Source organism: Delphinapterus leucas, chromosome 13 (genome assembly GCF_059928025.1).
Source record: "Delphinapterus leucas isolate spDelLeu-1000000601 "Yukka" chromosome 13, BTC_Dleu_Yukka2, whole genome shotgun sequence".
NCBI classification, from domain to species: Eukaryota; Metazoa; Chordata; class Mammalia; order Artiodactyla; family Monodontidae; genus Delphinapterus; species Delphinapterus leucas.
In genome coordinates this window covers 63,208,290-63,228,774 of record NC_143141.1, presented here as the reverse complement: position 1 = coordinate 63,228,774, position 20,485 = coordinate 63,208,290, and the positions used below count along the sequence as shown (strand labels likewise).

The window sequence follows — 20,485 nt, the reverse complement described above, 5'->3', positions numbered from 1 at the left end:
TCAGAATACCTGGAATTAACAATGACAAATGAGGGTTTTTTCCTTTATGCAGAACAAGAGTTAATATATTATTGGTATCTGGGAATATCTACCATCCTTATACCTCTATCCTTCTTTCCAAAGGAACCTGGGCTTCCTAAAAACCCTAGTGGTACATTCATTCCTGGTATCTGGGCTGTTTCTATGGAAAAAAATTCATGCTATGTCTTGCTGAACAACAGTGGTTATTAAGGGCACATTAAATAGTCCTATTATTAGACTTCAAAGAGAGTATGGGCTTTTGTGGGGCTGACCAATTCCTATAGGAAAATAAATTCTATTTTCTAAACAATCCAATTAAGAAAAAAAAACTTCAAAATAATAAGTTTACTTATATATTTTATAACAACTTTAAATGGAGTATAATCTATAAAAATATTGAATCACTATGTTGTTCACCTAAAACTAATATAACATTGTAGATCAACTATACTTAAAAAAAAAAGAAGTTTACTTCTAAGTTGGGAACAGGCTGCATTTACCTTTAAGAATATGTAAAAACTATTAACTGTTTATAGTGATATGGATATATTAATAAATTGAAATGATACCCACAATTAGACCCTAAAATGCAACATTTAGAATCATTAATACAGCATGCACACACCTTAATTTGTTAATTCTCTTAGAATATAATTCAAAGTATGGCTATAAAAATCATGAAAAGAGAATTATAAAGAAGTGCAATGACTAACAGCTTAGTAATTTTCTATAACTTGAACTTACTTCCTTAGACCAGTTAGTAAGATATAGGTAGATATTTCTATTCAAACAACAAAGGACAAAACGTAACCTTTTGATAGTCTTAATCACCCAAGTGTTCAGCCTTAAATCTTGTACAAGATCAAACTGACGTGGATTTCCTAATGCTATTCACTTAGAGTCCTGTGAACTAAAAGTTGCTTAATCACCTTCTGCCTCAGTTATCTCATCTACAAAGTGGGGATGATAATAATTAACTCTGTTGAATAATAAAACCTACAGATAACGTATGCAAGCATTAGCATTTTACTTGTATTATAGTACACATAAAATTATTGATATCAGAGAAGTATTATTAAGGTTTTAATTATTATCATACCTATATTTTTGATGTGAGAGTTAATCAATAGTTTGTTCATTGTATTAAATAAAAAAGAAATCACATTATTAGAGTTCCCAGCAGTTATTTTTTCTATTAGTTCTGGAGAGACTCAACTGACTGACTAATATAAATGACAAATAGGACTAAATAGTATAGGTGATCTTTATGGAATTTTTGTTCAGAGATTACACATAGCCCTATGGCAGTCTCACAGAGGTCCCTACACATCTAACTATGTGAAGGATTTATAGGGACACTTAGGTCTAGCCAACAAAAAAAGGAGTTTTACAAGTTCTCTTTGAGGTTCTATTAACATCTGAGATGAACAAAATCCACAATTATAACTTTTCTTAGTGCTTTCAATTTGCTTGATTATTACTGTTAGTATGAAATTACTTTAAGTCATGTTGTCCAACTTATAGTTTCCTATTATATCATCCCTCCCCATGACATAAATTCCTGGAAAAATTAAAACGAGAGAATGTCACTCTTCAGTTGACTCTATTATCCGTAAAACATACTCTTTGTGTTTGAAAATCATGGGTTTTATTTTGCTTTTAAAAGGCAAGAAGGCAGTATTTCAGCTTTACCTTTAACAAAGGATGAATTTTTTCTACTGGGAGAGATAAAGGGTTTCTTCGCTTCCTCTTTTCAATAGCCGACTGGGCATCAGCTATTGCCCACTTATCAATTGGATGAGGGAAACTTTTTTGAACACGTTCCTTGGAAAACAGGAAAATAACAACTAAGCAACAAATATATTAAATAGTGCTCTTCACTTACAATTTACTTTTAAAGTCAAAGAATACCAAAAGCAGGCTTTCACATGTAGTATAATTTATACTACAAACATACCTAAGCTAAGAGAAAACCATAACTGCCAATGTACTAGTTTCTTAATTACGCAATAAAGAGACTAAATGTTCCTTCTATTAAGTAGGGGAAAAATCACATTCTGAATTTCAACTTCACTGTGGTAAAGCTAATGGCAAGAATGAGTAGATGCTATTTAAAACATTACTTATATAAAATTTCAAGGAACAAGACCTAAGCTTAAAAAGAAAATATCTAAATCCAGTTCTCATTTGTCCTTTATTTCAACACCAATTACAAACTAAAATAGCATTTTCTACTTGAAACTTCTAAGAATTTTTTCCTTTATCCATCATGCAAAGGTAATTGACTTCAAAACTATTTATAAATCATGGAAATCAAGGGTTTACATTAGTAACAGCAACTTTAATACACTGTAGCTTATCATTAGAGTTTGAATCTTCCACAGGTTATTAATTTTTATCAAGATATTTCATTTTAATCCAGCAGTTATCCAGTTAGAATTTCCATTGAAAGTGAAAGAACTCGTGTAAAAGCTGAATTTCCCGACTTTAATAAACTAATATAATTCACTTCAAACAAAAGGTACTACTTTCATGCTCTGAAGTTTTTAAAATCCACTTTCAGTATACCATAATTAAAACCAGTAGAGGTCGCTATTACACAATTTTAACATGTATTTTAAATTGCTCCGTATTTAGTTAGTAATATATAAAAGCTGTTTAACATCACTCCTGATTGTAAGTGTAAATTAAAAGTTTTGTCAATTGCTACTAAGATGGAAAATGAAAAAGAGATTGCTATGTGATATTCTGTGGAGGGAAAGGAAACATTGATTCCAGGACATGTTAATAACAAATTTATAAACTGAAAATAGTTTAACCCATTCAAATTTAAGAAATTTTCTCTTCATCTATGTTCAAGGATAAGTCAGCTTCTAAATATAAGAAGTGATCATTTTAGGGCTTCCCTGGTGGCGCAGTGGTTGGGAGTCCGTCTGCCAATGCAGGGGACACGGGTTCGTGCCCCGGTCCAGGAGGATCCCACATGCCGCAGAGCGGCTGGGCCGTGGGCCATGGCTGCTGGGCCTGCGCGTCCGGAGCCTGTGCTCCGCAACGGGAGAGGCCACAGCAGTGACAGGCCCGCGTACCACAAAAAAAAAAAAAAAAAAAAAAAAAAGAAGTGATCATTTTAAATCTAATCACAGAAATTATTGTAGTTAAAAATGGAGTTTACAGACATTTTCAAATGTCTAGTTGAAAAGCTATTTGCTAGGATGCTATACCCTCATATAATAAAGGCAATACAAAGGTCCAAAATACTGGGGGAGCTCGGCAGGTGAAAAAGGACTAATAAAGGAAGGAGGAAAAGGGTGGAAAAGAATGTCCAAAACAAGAATTCTTTTCCTTTTTTCCAAGTCAATACTATAGACTTGATAATCCAAAAATGACAAGAGATTTAGGACTAACTTTACCATGATTCCCAATTAAAAATTTCATACTGATGGGTTTAACCCGTGGTTAACTGAATAAATAGGTATAACCATGATTACAGACCTTATAATAGTATAGCCCTATGGCTAACATTTTTTTGGTGGGGGGGACCTCAATGCACAGTAAGAAATCTTAATACATTTTACATTACATCCTTATATATCACATACATAGTACACTGGAACAAAGTTTCATAAAACAAAACCTTCTTTTACTATAGGCAATGTACTGATTTTTCCTATTCATTTATAAAAATGTTAGTTGGGCATAAGGGGTGATGACCTAGAATCTAAAAAGCACTGCTGTGTAGTGGTGATAGAAAGCAGCAGAATAGAACAGAAGCTGAACTCAATCTAATAATTCTAAATACATTTAACATACATCTTTGAAGAAAAATCATCAGTAGAATTACAAGGCAAACTGTAGGCAGGGGTTGAGGTAGAAGAGAAAGAAAACAGAACAGCAATCCTTGCCCATCTCAATTTTATCAACCTAATTCCGAGTTTATCTATTGTTTTGAGAAAGAAGGGGAAGGAAAGTCAGGAATGCTAAAAGAGAAGGCAAGAAAGGGAAAATTATAATGATGAAGAAAACATTTTAAACTTACTTATTAGTGTATTACTGGACTGTATATTTATGAGGTAATACCAAAGGTCATGGGAAAGATTAATAGGGTCAAAATAGATGCCTTGAATGTGGAAAGGCCAGACTGAAAGAAATACTTTGTATCTTGTAGTGGCAAATTTAATTACAATTTTAGAGCAAAATAAAATTTATTTTTACAATTATCTTATATAATTTAAGGTAAAGAAGCCCAAGGAGAAATGATCAATGAAAGATTCATGAATTAAATAAAGTCTATTACTCTTTCAAGATACTCTTTCAAGATGCCACTTTCAAGATTAATAGTTTTGTTTTAAATTGAGAAATTCCACCTTGATTGATATTTAGTGGCTTTGGGAAAAATAAAAGATAGAGAGCTAGGTTTGCAATTCAGCTCTGTCTCTTATTAGCAGAACCTTGTCTTTTCCTTTACATAATAAAGGTGTCTAAATAGATAATCTTGATGATCAATTCCAATAGAAACATTCTAGGATCTATAAAAATTCCTACACATGCACTTCAGTGTAAATATTCAGACCTGGAGGTACTTTTGAAGTGCTATTAATAGTAATAAAGGCTTAGAATGTGTAGAAGAATTTTTTTTTTCTGTCTAGAAAGGTAGAAAATATTGTGAAATCACTTGGGAAATCAAAATGTGAATGGCAAACTTATTAGAAATTACAAAGATTCTTTAGGATGTGAAGGAAAAGAAAGTTAAAGAAAAAATGAATGGGAAAGGAAAAGCAAACGTTTAAAATTTAAGGATTCAGCTCACAGGGAAAAAAGTCTAAGATAAAAGGAAAGAGAAATAAAAGGGATCCAAATTGGAATAAAAGAACTAAAACTGTCACTGTTTGCAGATGACATCACGCTCTACATAGAAAATCCTAAAGACACTAACAGAAAACAACTAGAGCTCACCAATGAATTCAGGAAAGTTGCAGGATGCAAAATTAATATGCAGAAATCTGTTGCATTTCTATACACTAACAATGAAAGATCAGAAAGAGAAATTAAGGAAACAATTCCATTTACCATCACATCAAAAAGAATAAAATACCTAGGAATAAACCTACCTAAGGAGGCAAAAGACCTGTACTTCAAAAATTATAAGACACTGATGAAAGAAATCAAAGAAGACACAAACAGATGGAAAGATATACTGTGTTCTTGGGCTGGATGAATCAATACTGTCAAAATGACCATACTACCCAAGGCAATCTACAGCATTCAATGCAATCCCTATCAAATTACCAATGGCATTTTTCAAAGCACTATAACAAGATTTTTTTAAAATTTGTATGGAAACACAAAACACCCTGAATAGCCAAAGCAATCTTAAGAAAAACAAATCTGGAGGAATCAGGCTCCCTGACTTCAGACTACACTACAAAGCTACAGTCATCACAACAGTATGGTACACACACAAAAACAGAAATATAGATCAATGGAAGAAGACAGCCCAGAAATAAACCCACTTACCTATAGTCAATTAATCTATGACAAAGGAGGCAGAAATATACAATGGAGAAACAACAGTCTCTTCAATAAGTGGCGCTGGGAAAACTGGACAGCTACATGTAAAAGAATAAAACTAGAACGCTTTCTAATACCATACACAAAAATAAACTCAAAATGGATTAAAGACCTAAATTTAAGATTGGATACTATAAAACTCCTAGAGGAAAACATAGACAAGACACTCTCTGACATAAATCGCAGCAATCTCTCTTTGGATCCCCCTCCTAGAGTAATGGAAATGAAAACAAAAATAAACAAATGGGACTAATAAAACTTAAAAAGCTTTTGTACAGCAAAGGAAACCATAAACAAAATGAAAAGACAATGTATAGAATGGGAGAGAAAACATTTGCAAATGATGAGACTCTCAAGGGATTAATTTACAAAATATACAAACAGCTCATACAGCTCAATATCAAAAAAACAAACAACCCAATCAAAAAAAGGGCAGAAGACCTAAATAGACATTATTCCAAAGAAGACATACAGATGAGCAAAAGGCACATGAAAAGACACTCAACATCGCTAATTATTAGAGAAATGCAAATCAAAACTACAATGAGGTACCACCTCACACCGGTTAGAATGGCCATCATCAAAAAGTCTACAAATAATAAATGCTGAAGAAGGTATGGAAAAAAGGAACCTTCCTACACTGTTGGTGGGAATGTAAATTGGTGCAGCCACTATGGAGAACAGTATGGAAGTTCCTCAAAAAACTAAAAATAGAGCTACCACATGATCCTGCAATCTCTCTCCTGGGGATATATCCAGAGAAAACCTTAATTCAAAAAGATACATGCACCCCAATGTTCACTGCAGCACTATTTACAATAGCCAAGACATGGAATCAACCTAATTGTCCATCAACAAATGAATGGATAAAGAAGATGTGATATATATATACAATGGAATATTACTCAGCCATAAAAAAGAATGAAATTATTCCATTTGCAGCAATATGGATGGACCTAGAGATTATCCTACTAAGTGAGAAAGACAATTACAATTATATGATATCGCTTATATGTGGGATCTAAAAGAAAGAAAAAAAGACATAAATGAACTTATTTCCAAAACAGAAAGAGACTCACAGCCACAGAAAACAAACTTATGGTTACCAAAGGGGAAAGGAGGTGGGAGTGGGGATAAATTAATAGGCCAGGATAAACATACAAACTACTGTGTATAAAACAGATAACCAAGATGCAAGAGGGAAGAGATATGGGGATATATGTATATATATATAGCTGATTCACTTTGTTATAAAGCAGAAACTAACACACCACTGTAAAGCACTTATACTCTAATAAAGATGTTAAAAAAAAATAGATAACCAACAAGGATCTACTGTATAGCACAGGGAACTATACTCAGTATTATGCAATAACCTATAAGGGAAAAGAATCTGAAGGAGTATATATATATATATTATATAAATATATACATATATATATATATTTAAAAAAAAAAGAGTCCAAGAAAGCCTGAGTTAAATGAGAGGAAAAATCTATCAGTGTCCTAAGAAATTAAAGTTGCTTAAATACAGGACACACAGGCAAGAAAGGGAAACAGGAAAAAAAGATATTACAAATGGAAATCAGTCTAGTCAACCAGAGTGAAATAAAAACAAGTACAATTATGAAAGAACAAGACTTAAGAAATTTAAAAGAATATACTTATGGGGGACTTCCCTGGAGGCACAGTGATTAGGAATCTGCCTGCCAGTGCAGGGGACATGGGTTCGAGCCCTGGCCTGGTTAGATCCCACATGCCACAGAGCAACTAAGCCCGCGTGCCACAACTACTGAGTCTGTGTTCTAAAGCCCACGAGCCACAACTACTGAGCCCGAGTGCTACAACTGAGCCTGCACGCCTAGAGCCCATGCTCTGCAACAAGGGAAGCCACTGCAATGACAAGCCCGCACACCACAACGAAGAGTAGCCCCCGCTCACCGCAACTAGAGAAAGCCCACCAGCAGCACTGAAGACCCAACGCAGCCAAAAATAAATAAATAAATAAATTTTTTAAAAAAAGAATATACTTATGTATAAACAACAAGGGCCACCGTATAGCACAGGGAACTATTATATTCAATATACCATAATAAACCATAATGGAAAAGAATATGAAAAACAATATATGTATGATTGAATCACTGCTGTACAGCAGAAATTAACACAATATTGTAACTCAATTATACTTCAATAAAATAAAAATTTTTAAATAAATAAATATATACTTTATCAGGGATATATCAGAAAAAATACTACTGGTTTTACTTCTACTTTTAAAACGACTAAATATACAAAATGAGGAGAGGGAGAGCAAACCAGATTGGAGCAATTTTTATACACTATCTTTTAAAACATAATTTTAAAAAGACAGGACCAAATAATATATACCCCTTCTCTGCATTCCCAGGGAGTTTATATATACTACCTTATTCATCTGGAACACTGCCTGACAAATAGTGGATACTCAAATATTGGTGCCATGGATTAGTGAACATTAGCTACATCAACAAAACAAAATCCCATTCATTTGAACTACGATAGTTCATAGTCTGTGATAATCTGTAGCACAATTTATCAAAACTTTTAAATTAGCATAAGCAAGATTATAGATACGTATGTAACCCATTAGTTTTCAAGCACTTCTGAAGTATCTATTTTCCTAAAACTATAGGGCAACTAAAAATCACTTTTAGTTTTTCATTGAAACAAATCCCCTAGGGGCCGAATATTAAGCAAGAATTGCCACCCTACTTTGAATTATGCTTATACTTTAATCAAAATGTATTCTTCAGAAGTAAAATTCACATATTCCACTAAATCAGACTGCTCTATTTCTTAAAGCACATTTTTATACGGCCTTCAAATTAATTTTTTTTATGAATTATCCCTTACCTCAAAATTTATTTGAAGGGCTTGCTAAAGTCATGGCCCTTATTATTTTAAAAGAAAGCTCCATAAATGCATTAAAGAAATTAAAGAAAATTATTTCCTGATAAAAGAATCTAAAGACACTATTATATTCATCTAAATATCTCCAATCTCCATATTCTTAAATAAATACCCTTCCACACAAAGAAGGGTATTTGACTATTGATTGGAAAAGAACTAGATTTCCATCTTTTTAAAAAATCCGTTCTACCATTCTGCGGGTTAACTGTCTAATATATAAAACAAGGAGAACAATAACTACTCCACAGGGTTGTTGGAAGGGCATAGAAATGTCTATAACAGTACTTTGAAATTACAAAGCCTATTACACAACTGATTGCTAACTCTATTACTGTCATATATTCTCTTTCAAAAAGTCCATTCCCAACCACAACATCAGCTCACTGGAATATCCATGGCTACATCTATTTTAAATGTCCAAGTTACTTGCTTAAAAATAACACAACAGGGCAGAGGGTAAATACCTTCAATATCTCAGAAGTTTTCTGAGTATTAAAAAGCCATGAAATATCCCTTATTATCTAGAATCGTGAGTACCTACATAATGATTAAATCTGTGCAAGTGGAAGATTGAGAGACTCATTAGTAATTTTTGAGAATTCATGGAGATCTCCTTCAATACTGGAAAACTGTTAGTTTTTATATTAATGAAAAGGAGAAAATTAGATAAACATAGGTACAGCACAACATTATTTGGAAAGAGCTGAATTTGAGTTTGTAGTGTTTTCAAACTAGCAAATACCTGGAATATACCAACATCAGAATGATGATGCGACCTGTAACCCCATTCTAATATACTAGGTATAGGATTGGATGCTACATTTTATGAACACTGTGGGAGAACCTAATCAGGGTCCAAAAGATCAAACGGAGTTGTTAACAAGGAGAGTCAGGCAACCATTTCTATTCAAGATCTACTCTGAAAATCCAATGTTAATAAGTGCCTAAAGGAAATTATGAATAAAAGGTATTTTACTTATAATTCAATGGAAAATGGGATAAAAATGTATAAACCTACTTTGAATTACTTTAAAAATCAAAGTGAATTACTATTCCATAGTACACAATCTTTTCTACATCCACAACCTCTGTAACTTAGTGTTGCTTAATATTTCTTTGCCTCAGTTGAAATCTGGATCTCCCCTAAAGACTTCTAGAGCAGGAAATGCCCTTGTCCCAAAACCCACATGAAGGTGGATTTAGCATCTTTTCCACTCCCCAAGCTGATTCTGGAATATCACTCTTCCACTCTCATGTAAAGTCCTGCCATCATCCTGTGTGACTTATTGTTTAAATTAAGGACATATAAAATACTCTGACCTCTTAACTCCTTGAACACTTCCTTATAGGGACCTTCATGTCTAGTCCAGCTACCACCACATGGCCACATCCTGCTTTTGTAACTATGTTACTTTAGAAATCCTAAATTCTAACAACTCTGTCTCTGATCTCAATCTATTCTTCTATTTCTATCACTCAGGTATTCTAGTGTTATCAGCTCTCTGATCTTATTGGGAAATCCAATACTCTTCCCTCCATGTTTTGCCAATCTGCCTTCCCCTCTCCTACCTGGCAGAATAGTTTAGTAGAATTTATGCCCAGAAAGCTTAGGCTTTCTGGGTTAGAGTCTTGGCTTCACTACTTACTAGCTGTAACCATGGGCAACTTATTTAACCTCTCTTTGCTTCAGTTTCCACATTAATTCATTCAACATATACTTTCTGAGTGCCTTCTTAGTGCCAGACAATATTCTAGGTGCTGGGGATTTGGTAGTGAACAAGACCTTATATTCTGGACCTTATATCTTATTAAAGGAAAAGACAGCAACATCTTCATGGGGTTATTAAAAACTTTAAATGAAACATAAACATAGAAGTGTTTAAACCAGTGTATGATACTATAGCAAGCACTCAAGTATCAGCTGTTTGTAAATTTCACTTTTTTCCTTATCCAATTTGATTCTCTGATGCTCTTTTCAGCTGAGCTTCCTACTGAATATACCTATATATCAATCCCTCACCCCTCAGGGGAACAGAGCAGGGCCTGGGGTAGACAGAGACACACCTCCTCCCCAGTCACTGTGTATTGCAAAATCATGATTACATTCTAGTGTGTTGTGTCCTGAAAAGGGTTGTAAAGCACTGCTGCTACCAATTTCCACAATTCTCTTGCCCTACTGTTCTGCCATTATATATCCATGGTGAAATGCCATTCAACTCAACCATCCTTTTTGTGCCCAAATGAGTACTGCAAAAGAAATGTCACAGAAATGCAAAGATTTGTATACTATACATTCAAGGTCTTTAAAGTCAAATGATCCTTCATCATTGCCAGAAAACTCCTTTTGTATTTCCAGCTCTATCTTCCGTTTTCTATAGTTGGTACTCAAGCCTCCTTTCTTCTCCTCTCAATCTTGACTCCTCAAGAACTCCATTTAGATGGCCCTTCTTCTGAGAAGCTAACCTTAAGCCCCAAAGCCTGTGTTATTAGTTTACCCATTTTTTCGTTTCCCACATACCCTTTTCTCATAGTACATCACATTACATTACCGCCCATATACCTACCTGTATCTCCACTAATCTATAAGCCCTAAGAAGACAGGAGCCATGTCATCTTTGTAGAAGATTACAGAACTTCCTTCCTAGATTTTTAGATGTTTCCCTCCCTTCCAATTGGTGGAAAGTGGTTCACTTCTATCTAAAATACACCTAGCAACTGAAGATCAAAGGATTAATTGAAATGTTTTTGAAATGATAGCTGGCTTTAAAAAACAAACAAATAAAAACACTTGACAAATTCTACTCTTAAACGTATATTTGTCATTCTAGCATCAAGAAGCAGTGTTTAGAGGCCAATAAAAGTTCATTTTAGATTAAAAGCAAATAATGGAATAGTTTGACAGCAAAAACATATACAAGCTATCATATACTCAATACAAAGTTAAAAGAAATCCAGTCATTATTTTAAAATACCATATATATATTCTGTGGAACTGAAAAGCAAACTCTTTCCCCCTTCACTGACATTACAATAAACACACATATTAGACACAAGGCAAAATTTATCATACCTCTACATCTGAAGCACTTCGCGGCTGAGCTTGGCATAGCATATTTAATAACTGCAAAATTAATTCTTCAACATACTGAAGAGCATCATCACTAGACTCAAGAGTAGGATGAACTTGCCCCTGAACCTATAAACAAAAAGCAAAGTAATTAAAATGTAGGCTTGTTTCATCTAATTAGACAAACGAAACAAATAATTTTGTTTTTTGGGTTTTTTTTTGCGGTACGCGGGCCTCTCACTGTTGTGGCCTCTCCCGTTGCGGAGCACAGGCTCCGGACGCGCAGGCTCAGCGGCCATGGCTCACGGGCCCAGCCGCTCTGCGGCATGTGGGATCTTCCCTGACCGGGGCACGAACCCGTGTCCCCTGCATCGGCAGGCGTACTCTCAACCACTGCGCCACCAGGGAAGCCCATAATTTTGTTTTTTTAAGTGTGGGTTTGTATTCAAGAACATGGTCTGGCTTGCAAATACAGATTTGAATGTTATGACCCAAGTCTGGAATTCTTAACCTTTTTCCCAGCCACGTGCACCATACATGCTTATTAACATTTTTCTAGAGATTCAGATACTTAATTGCATAATTTCCATTTTTTTTCTTAAACCATGGTTATCCTGGAGTGTGGGAATATAGAGAGGGAGGGAGAGGCTGAGCTGGGGATAAAAGATGCAGTTTATATGGTTTTTGCCAAGAACCAGTGGTAGTCAGAACACTTAGTCAACACAGTGCTTGGGAAAAATTGACCTCCTATGGGTCCCTTGTTTAACTCTATCTTTCCTACCCAATGATAAAATCCAAGAGGGATATATCTTATTCATCAAAGTAACCCCAGCATCTAGCGCTGTACATGGCACATAATACAAGCTTGATAAATGTCTGTTGAACACAAAGTCACCGTACATCAAAGGACACAAAATGGGTACTTTTGACAATGTGAGACTGTCTATGCTTCAGGAAGATAACTTGATGGTCACTCATTCATAAATGCCCAATAATCTTTACCTTCATTTTCCTCGACCATTTCTTTGGAGGCATCTTAGGCCACCGGTTTTTGTAAAATTTTACATTTTAATAACCAGCATGATAGTCTTTACTTGCTTCCCTTTGCCACTCACTATGGGTCAAAACTGTTCCCTACTTTAGAAAACGGCAGAAAAATCAGTTTCAGGACACAAACAATACATGTTTCAAAATATGCTCAACTCTCTAAAGGATGGTAGAGCTCTCAGAGCTCTCATTGGATGAAAGTACACAGTACTCACTAGCCAAGAGCATTTAGTATGGTCTGTCCTACTACATACACCTCATTAGCTGAGGGTTTGACAGCCTCAATGTATGGAGAAATTTTATTATAAAGTATACCATATAATGAATTTTAAAATATATATTAAAAGTACATAGACATGCATATAAACATATATATGCACTTATAATACTTTTTAAAGAAAAATATTTTAGAGGCAAATAACATTATGACAATTCAGAACTGTGTGAGGGGTGCTACATTAATTATGACGTTTAAAACAATTTACTATTATTTTACAGGTGAAGAAACTGAGCCCCAAAAGGCTTAAATCATCTGCCTAAGTACTTTTTGTCATTTTTGGTATAGCTATTACCAACCTGATTGTAACTGATCTGCTTACAAATCTCTCACCCTATTAGATGACTGAATGGTTGTGCAGTTAAAATAATGGATGGAGTATGGACTAGAACCCAGAATTCATGTTTCTCAGCTTTCTATTCACCAGGCCATCACATTCTGACTAATCTGTGTAGGTAACGAAACTTGTTTGTAAACAGACTCCTCTTCAACACTAAGCATGATTAAAAAGAACTTTTAAAAATGAAACAAAAAAACCCCTGGAACTTTTGAGAACAGTTTTATTTTTATACATTGAATTGCATGCCCTCATTGGCTTAAACTGTTTTCTTAGATACCTTTTAACTTCATGGTTGACTTATCTTCCTTGAAAAGTGAATCCTAACACTTCATGGTGGTTTTTTTTTTTTTTTTGGTGGAGGGCTCTCGACTTTTTTAAACTCTCTTTTCTTATTATCAGTGACACAATCTATTCTGCTTCTCTTATTTCTTTGTTTCTTTTTCCTTATAGAGTTCCATATCTTCCTTCACCCCTCAAATGTGGAGTCCCTCCTTGTCTGTCTGCTCCCTTCTTCTGTTCTCTCTCCCAACTTATCTCATTTACTTCCACATTTTTATCACCTGCATGGATGACTCCAAATCTATCTGTAGTCCTGACTTTTCTCCTGACTTTTAGACCCATATACCAAAATACTTGCTAGATATCTCCACCTATCCTACCAAAATCTCAACTATACATGGATTGGGGGGGGGGAGAAGTAGGGAGGAACTTATTATAAATGTTGAACAAGAGAAACTATATCTCACAAATGAAAAACAGTACAGACAGCCCCTGGTTTCACCAAGATGTAGTCCCGGAAAATGTAGCTATAATTGGGGTTACATTCCCATTCAAGGCTCCAGCATCACATAAAATATAGCTACAGATTTATAAAACAACATAATTTTATAAGTAAAAGAGACTTTAGAAGTCATTTCGCTCAGTCCCTTTATTTAGCAGATAATAAAAAGGAGACACCCACAATCCTGTAACTAACTAGTAATGCTGAACCTGGGCCTCCTGGTATTTAGGCCAAAGCTCTTTCCACTAAACCCCTGAGTGTCAACTTGGAGGAGTCCTAGTAGCTCCTTCAGCATAAGGAGTAGAATGTCCATGAACTGTATCTATTTATATAGTGGGCTTCTATATAAAACTTTGCTTTTTTTTCTTTTGGCTGCACCACGCAGCATATGAGATCTTAGTTCCCCAACCAGGGATCGAGCCCACACCTCCTGCAGTGGAAGTGTGGAGTCTTAACCACTGGATCGCCAGGGAAGTCCCTAAAGCTTGGCTTGAAGTATGCGGTCATACTTTAAGAAACATCAGCATGTCATAAATGTAAATGTAGCACTATAAATCTTATCATCTGAAAAGGTAAAATTATTCAAAATGGGTAAAATGATCATTGATTACACAAACGATCCCATGTATTACATAAAATTGTAAATATACTAAAAATGTGACATAAAGCTAAATTGCTAGAGATAACAAATATTAAGATGAAAATATTTAGGGACTTCCCTGGTGGCGCAGTGGTTAAGAATCTCCCTGCCAATGCAGGGGACACGGGTTGGAGCCCTGGTCCAGGAAGATCCCACATGCCGTGGAGCAACTAAGCCCATGCATCACAACTACTGAGCTTACGCTCTAGAGCAGGCGAGCCACAACTACTGAGCCTGTGTGCCACAACTACTGAAGCCCATGCGCCTAGAGCCCGTGCTCCACCACAAGAGAAGCCACCACAATGAGAAGCCTGCACACCACAGCGAAGAGCGGCCCCCGCTCGCCACAACTAGAGGAAGCCCACGCCCAGCAACGAAAACCCAGCATAGCCAAAAAATAAAGATATTTATATATAAAAAAAGATGAAAATATTTAATCAATAATAATTCTAATTAACTTTAAAAAATATCAAGCCTTTTGAGGAAGTGGTTTAGGTACCTCAAAACACATTTTATAAAGTGTTCAAGAAAATGTAAATTGATCAGATTATATTTTTTAAATGTTCTCTGTTTTTCAAAGAAACCCATAGAAACTGTATAATTCTTCACTAATATAGCTCCATCTTTAACTGCTCTTCAATTTACACTTTATGCTGAAGCAATTCATACTATTCACAGTTTGTGGAACATGGCATGCAGTTTTCACTCACACTGTTCTCCATGGCTATCATTCATTCTCTTACCATTTCACCTATCTATCTGACTTTCAAACCCCAGATCTCGTGTCATTTGGGTAGACTTTCTTGCTTGTTGTCTCTTTCTAAGGCAGAATTAATCTCATTCATTTAACTGATTTATTGAACCTATTAAATACTGGATATATAGAGATTAATAAAAAACAGCTCCTGCTCTATGGGTCTTATACTCTGCTCTGTGCTAATCCTTGTACTAGGTATCACATTTTTGTTATTGGCTTTGTCCTACTGACTTATAATTACATGTTCCCTTGTCTGTTTCCTCTATTGATGCTCCCATTACGCAAGGCCTTGTTTATCTACTTATAGAATCATTTTCTCTTTGCTTTTCACTCTAAACCCCTGACATTCAGGGAATACTCAAAGCCTCTGTGTTATAGGGGAGAAAGGAAGAAAATATCTCTTTCTAAGAATTAAGAGTTAAAAGGGGTGGTGGTAATGCTAGAAGTCTGGTTGATTTCAGGAGAATAAATCCTTATGGCAGAAACCATTCAACATATAAAGGCAGTCAGAACTAAAATCAATGTTTATTACGTAGAATCAAATGAACTGTATATAAATACAGTGGTGAAATGCTATGGTTTAAAAAAACAAACCAAAAACCGTGATACTGCTTATCACTTATAGTTAAAATGTTAAGCTTGACACCTTGTATGATACATGAAATTTTAGAAATTCAAATTCTAACAGTTTTATTCGTTGATGGTTACTAATAGCCAAATAAAACCTATTAGGTAAATAAATCAAACAAAGAATTAGGCTTAAATAGAAAATAATGCATGATGCCAACTGTTCACCTAAATTTCTGGAGATTAACCTTTATCACATCTTAAATTTGTCAAATTAGAATCATAAGGTTCATTCATATGAGACTAATAAATTATTTTAATTCTCTAAAAACAATACTTCAAAATCTCTGACTGAAAAACATGTACAATGGTAAATGCTTAAAGACAAGCAGAACACCAATTCCTGAAATACAGACTTTGCTCTTTATTCTTTCAAGGAAGATGCTGTTAAGAGATTTCTTTAATGAGCAGACAGAAGTAGCATTCCATTTCCTTATACATATAGGATAAAAAACCGCTTCTCTTCTATAAGATAGTGTTACACCTAAAGTGTTCCATTCCATCTAAATGGTACTCAAAGATATTTAATAGATCAAATGATCCAGATTATTCAAGACTGTACAGAATAGGTTACACTGCCAAATTTTATGACAGCCTTTAGAAGCTATCTACAACTAACATTCACTAAGGGTGTGTGTATGAGAGCAATTATAATATGCACTTAGACTTGGGTTTAAAGTTGATGGGGGTTTTCCTTTACATGCAGTTTTCAAAAACATTATATTTTATACTTAGGTTTACTGACATAGAAAACTTCATATGCTTCTTTAAATGCACTTAGGTAATTTAAGTAAAGTAAATGCAAAAACTTCACTAAAAAATGAATGATAGCCATGAATAAGAATTTTATATGATCATGACTGTAATTCTTTTGTGGTATAATTATCATATTCGATTAAGGAATAATCATCATATTCAGTTAAAGATGCCACCCACTGAATTTTAAACATTTCTTAAGGACTGCCGGCTTCTGTCTTGACAGTTCATTTTGTCTCTAGTAATTTCTAACAAATTCAGAAGCAACTTTGTGGCTATTATTGTCAGATTTATGGAATCTGGAATAGCAAAGGGATTAGATCTATAACAATTCCTAGCTGTTTGACCCATGAGTCCCCTAACTGTATTCAGGAACCCCTTGGGTAAACTGCTAGAAAACACTAAGTTGAATTCTGATGAATCTTTCATAGCCTTTTCTAGCTAATGGCTCTCTGAAGAATTAGAAAACTTCTGGATTGTACTTTGTCACATCTTGAGCCCAGATCTGCTACTTTTATTTAAACACATAACAGAATTTGAAATAAAACTGGTATGCTCAAAACCTTTACCATAGCAAATAATAAAGATTTGGACTGTTAAATCAATTTCTCATTGTTACAATTAGTCAATGTATGATGTTTTAGGTTCTTATTTCTCCTCATTTTGAGGTTTATTTAAAAATCAAAGCAAAAAAGCCTTTGTTTAAAAAAAAAATTAAAAGCAACAATAATAAAACAAATCAGAGAACAAATTTTTTCCAAAAACAAAATTGACTGAAAATATTTTCGCATTTCTTAGGGCTTGTTAATTAGCCTTTAGGCCCATGTACGTAACATTTTTTTTTCCCCCGATTTCCTCTCATTGCTGGGGACACGAAGATGAATGAGAACATGACATCTGCCCTCAAAGAGTTCAGCTCACAGAGGAGCTAGACATGTCAACAAGTGACTTAACACAGCGTTATGAGGTTACAATGGAGTTATATTTACGGTACAATGACAACCAAAAAAAGAATGATCCTTGCTGATGGTGCCTGAGGAGTATCAGAAGTCTTCACAAGTAAAACACACTTGAACTGGATTAAAAAGGATGAATAAGGTGCAACAGGGAAGCAGATAAGGAAGTAGGGCTTTTACTAAAAGAGGTAACATATAAAGAGGCATAGAGGCCAAGATAAAATGATGTATTGGGGAAACTGTAAGAGTTGGATCAAAGACTGCACCTGGGAAAAGCTAAGACTGGAAAGGGCAGGCTTGTGTGTCATGCTAAGAAGTTGAGAAGTGATCAGGGCAGGAGAAAGTGATAGAAGGGTTTCAAACAGACATTGACATAATTAGATCTATTTGCTGAAGAATCTCTCTGGTGTCAGTATAAAGGATGGGTTAAAACAAAGATGAAAGTGAAGAAAGCAAAACTAGTTGGAAGGATGCTGCAGGCTGTGTAAAAAGATACAATGAAGGCCTGAAACGATGTAGAAGCAGTGGGAGATGTAAAAGAGGTGAGGAGGTAAGTTTGGATAATTATTTTGGGGGTAGTGAGAACAGCAATGAGGGAGAACCACTAATTTCACTAGGATAGGAAATACTAGAAGAGGGTAATATTTTTCAGAAAGGTAAGAAATTCAAGTTTAACACCTTAGTTTAAGGTTCTTGTACTATATCTAAGGAAACAAAGTTGAAATTGTTTTTTATGAAGTGATTTTTAGAGTTTTATTATATTTTATTTTGGGGGTTGTGGAGAAGACACAGGGAGAAGATAGCTATCCATAAGCCAAGAAGAGAGGCCTCAGAAGAAATCCACCCTGGCAGCACCTTGGACTTCTAGCCTCTAGAATTGTAATAAAATAAATTTCTGTTGTTTAAGCCACCCAGTGTGTGGTACTTTGTTATGGTAGCCCTGCTCAACTAATACAACTTTGTAGCTGTTAAAAAGAATAAATCAGAGCTTTGCCATGTAACAGATTTCCATAAGGTATTCTTGAGTAAGATAGAAAACTTTAAAGTACAGGAACACTCAAAAAACCACAAACACACAATACAAACACATACACACTTGTATGTATGTATAATGTATTATATACATCTGTACATGAACATGACAACATGGAGGAAAATATGGAATAATATAACCTAGGTTATTAATATGGGTTAGAAGGACCTGGCAGGGCAGGAATGTGGATGAAAGGGAAGAAAAAAGGGGGAAGAATGAACAAACTACCCCCTCCCTCTCAAAAAAAAAAACCCAAAAAAACCTGTATTGAAAATAAGTGTCATATTTATGCACTTTTGTAACACTTTATGTAAATATAAAATGTAGATTAAAATTTTTTCATTTAAATAAAAAATTTCATGATTGCTTTTCTGCTGTGTGTACATCAGCGATGGGAAAGACAACATTCAAAGTCCTTTCCCACAGAAAATAACTATGCACATCAAATTCCAAACACGTGTCAAGTGCCAAGTTTACATCACCTTTCATTTATTTTGCTTTAAAAACAATGAGTATGGCCTTCCTAGACAATTTTTTATTACTTTGTGTGATAACAGATTTCCCATCAATAAAACAAAGAACTGACTCAAGAAAAGAATCTCTGATGGAGTTTTAGTTCTTCTTCAAAGCATTTTCTTAATCTTCATACCCAAGAATCTTCCAAAAGTAAGAGAAATCCCTTATCAGTGATGTCCTGACACAGGCAGGAGCTCTTTATAATATTCCCATCTTTTTTACCCTAGTGCTCCCACTCATTCTATTCTACTTTAAGTTTTGATCTCCATCTAAGAGGCTTTTTTTTTTTTTTTTGCGGTATGCGGGCCTCTCACTGTCGTGGCCTCTCCCGTTGCAGAGCACAGGCTCCGGACGCGCAGGTTCAGCGGCCATGGCTCACGGGCCCAGCCGCTCCACGGCATGTGGGATCTTCCCGGACCGGGACACGAACCCGTGTCCCCTGCATCGGCAGGTGGACTCTCAACCACTGCGCCACCAGGGAAGCCGTAAGAGGCTTCTTTAAAGCTGGAATACCAAGTCATAACACATGTGTGTCTATTGTCTATTCTTTGACAGTTTTCCCCAAAATAGCAACAGATGGCAGTTTGTGACTAAAATATCTAATAAAACTCACCAATTGACTGCCCATAACCTCTAAGCAATTAGATTCTAAAATCTAGTGAATCAAAGGCAGGGGGAAATTTTTTTTCAAATTCAATCTTCTCCAAATAGATCGGGTTCCTTGATGTATAATCACTAACAGTAAATTGATTTACAAGATGAACTAAATAGATTTCTACACATTTATACTTTCATTTCTAGAAGGTAAAATGGTCAATGTCATCTGTGAATTCCAGGTGACATTCTTGTAAATTTTATCCATTTTCAAACTTTCTGAGTAAATGAGGCTACATCTCAAATACGACAATGCACTTATGCATATGTTCAACTAGATACTAGGAATATAAGATAGACATAGCCCCTGCCTTCACAGAGCTTAGAAGTACAAGAGGGGAACAAGACAAGTAATCACAAAAGTAACTACACAGTAAGAGGCAGAGCAGTGAAGAGGTTAAGTGTGGGGTAAACTGTCTAAATTCAAACTCAGTTCTTCAAATTATCAGGGTGTAACTCTAAAAAATTACTTAATCCTTCTGACAATATTATG

The 20,485-nt window shown here is 35.0% G+C and overlaps 1 protein-coding gene across 5 annotated transcripts in view; it reads right to left on the bottom strand.

Moving 5' to 3' along the window:
• SOS1 (SOS Ras/Rac guanine nucleotide exchange factor 1) overlaps nucleotides 1-20,485 on the bottom strand; it is a 147,066-nt gene that overhangs the window by 69,821 nt on the left and 56,760 nt on the right. For 4 of the 5 annotated variants that reach the window (XM_022574017.3, XM_022574019.3, XM_089923258.1 and 1 more), the window contains exons 2-3: nucleotides 11,612-11,737; nucleotides 1,714-1,845 (exon numbers count right to left, since the gene is read on the bottom strand). In XM_022574017.3, coding sequence (XP_022429725.1) covers nucleotides 1,714-1,845; nucleotides 11,612-11,737 — 258 coding nt within the window. The remainder of the gene's footprint in view (nucleotides 1-1,713; nucleotides 1,846-11,611; nucleotides 11,738-20,485) is intronic. The other variant, XM_089923259.1, reaches the window with a different exon arrangement.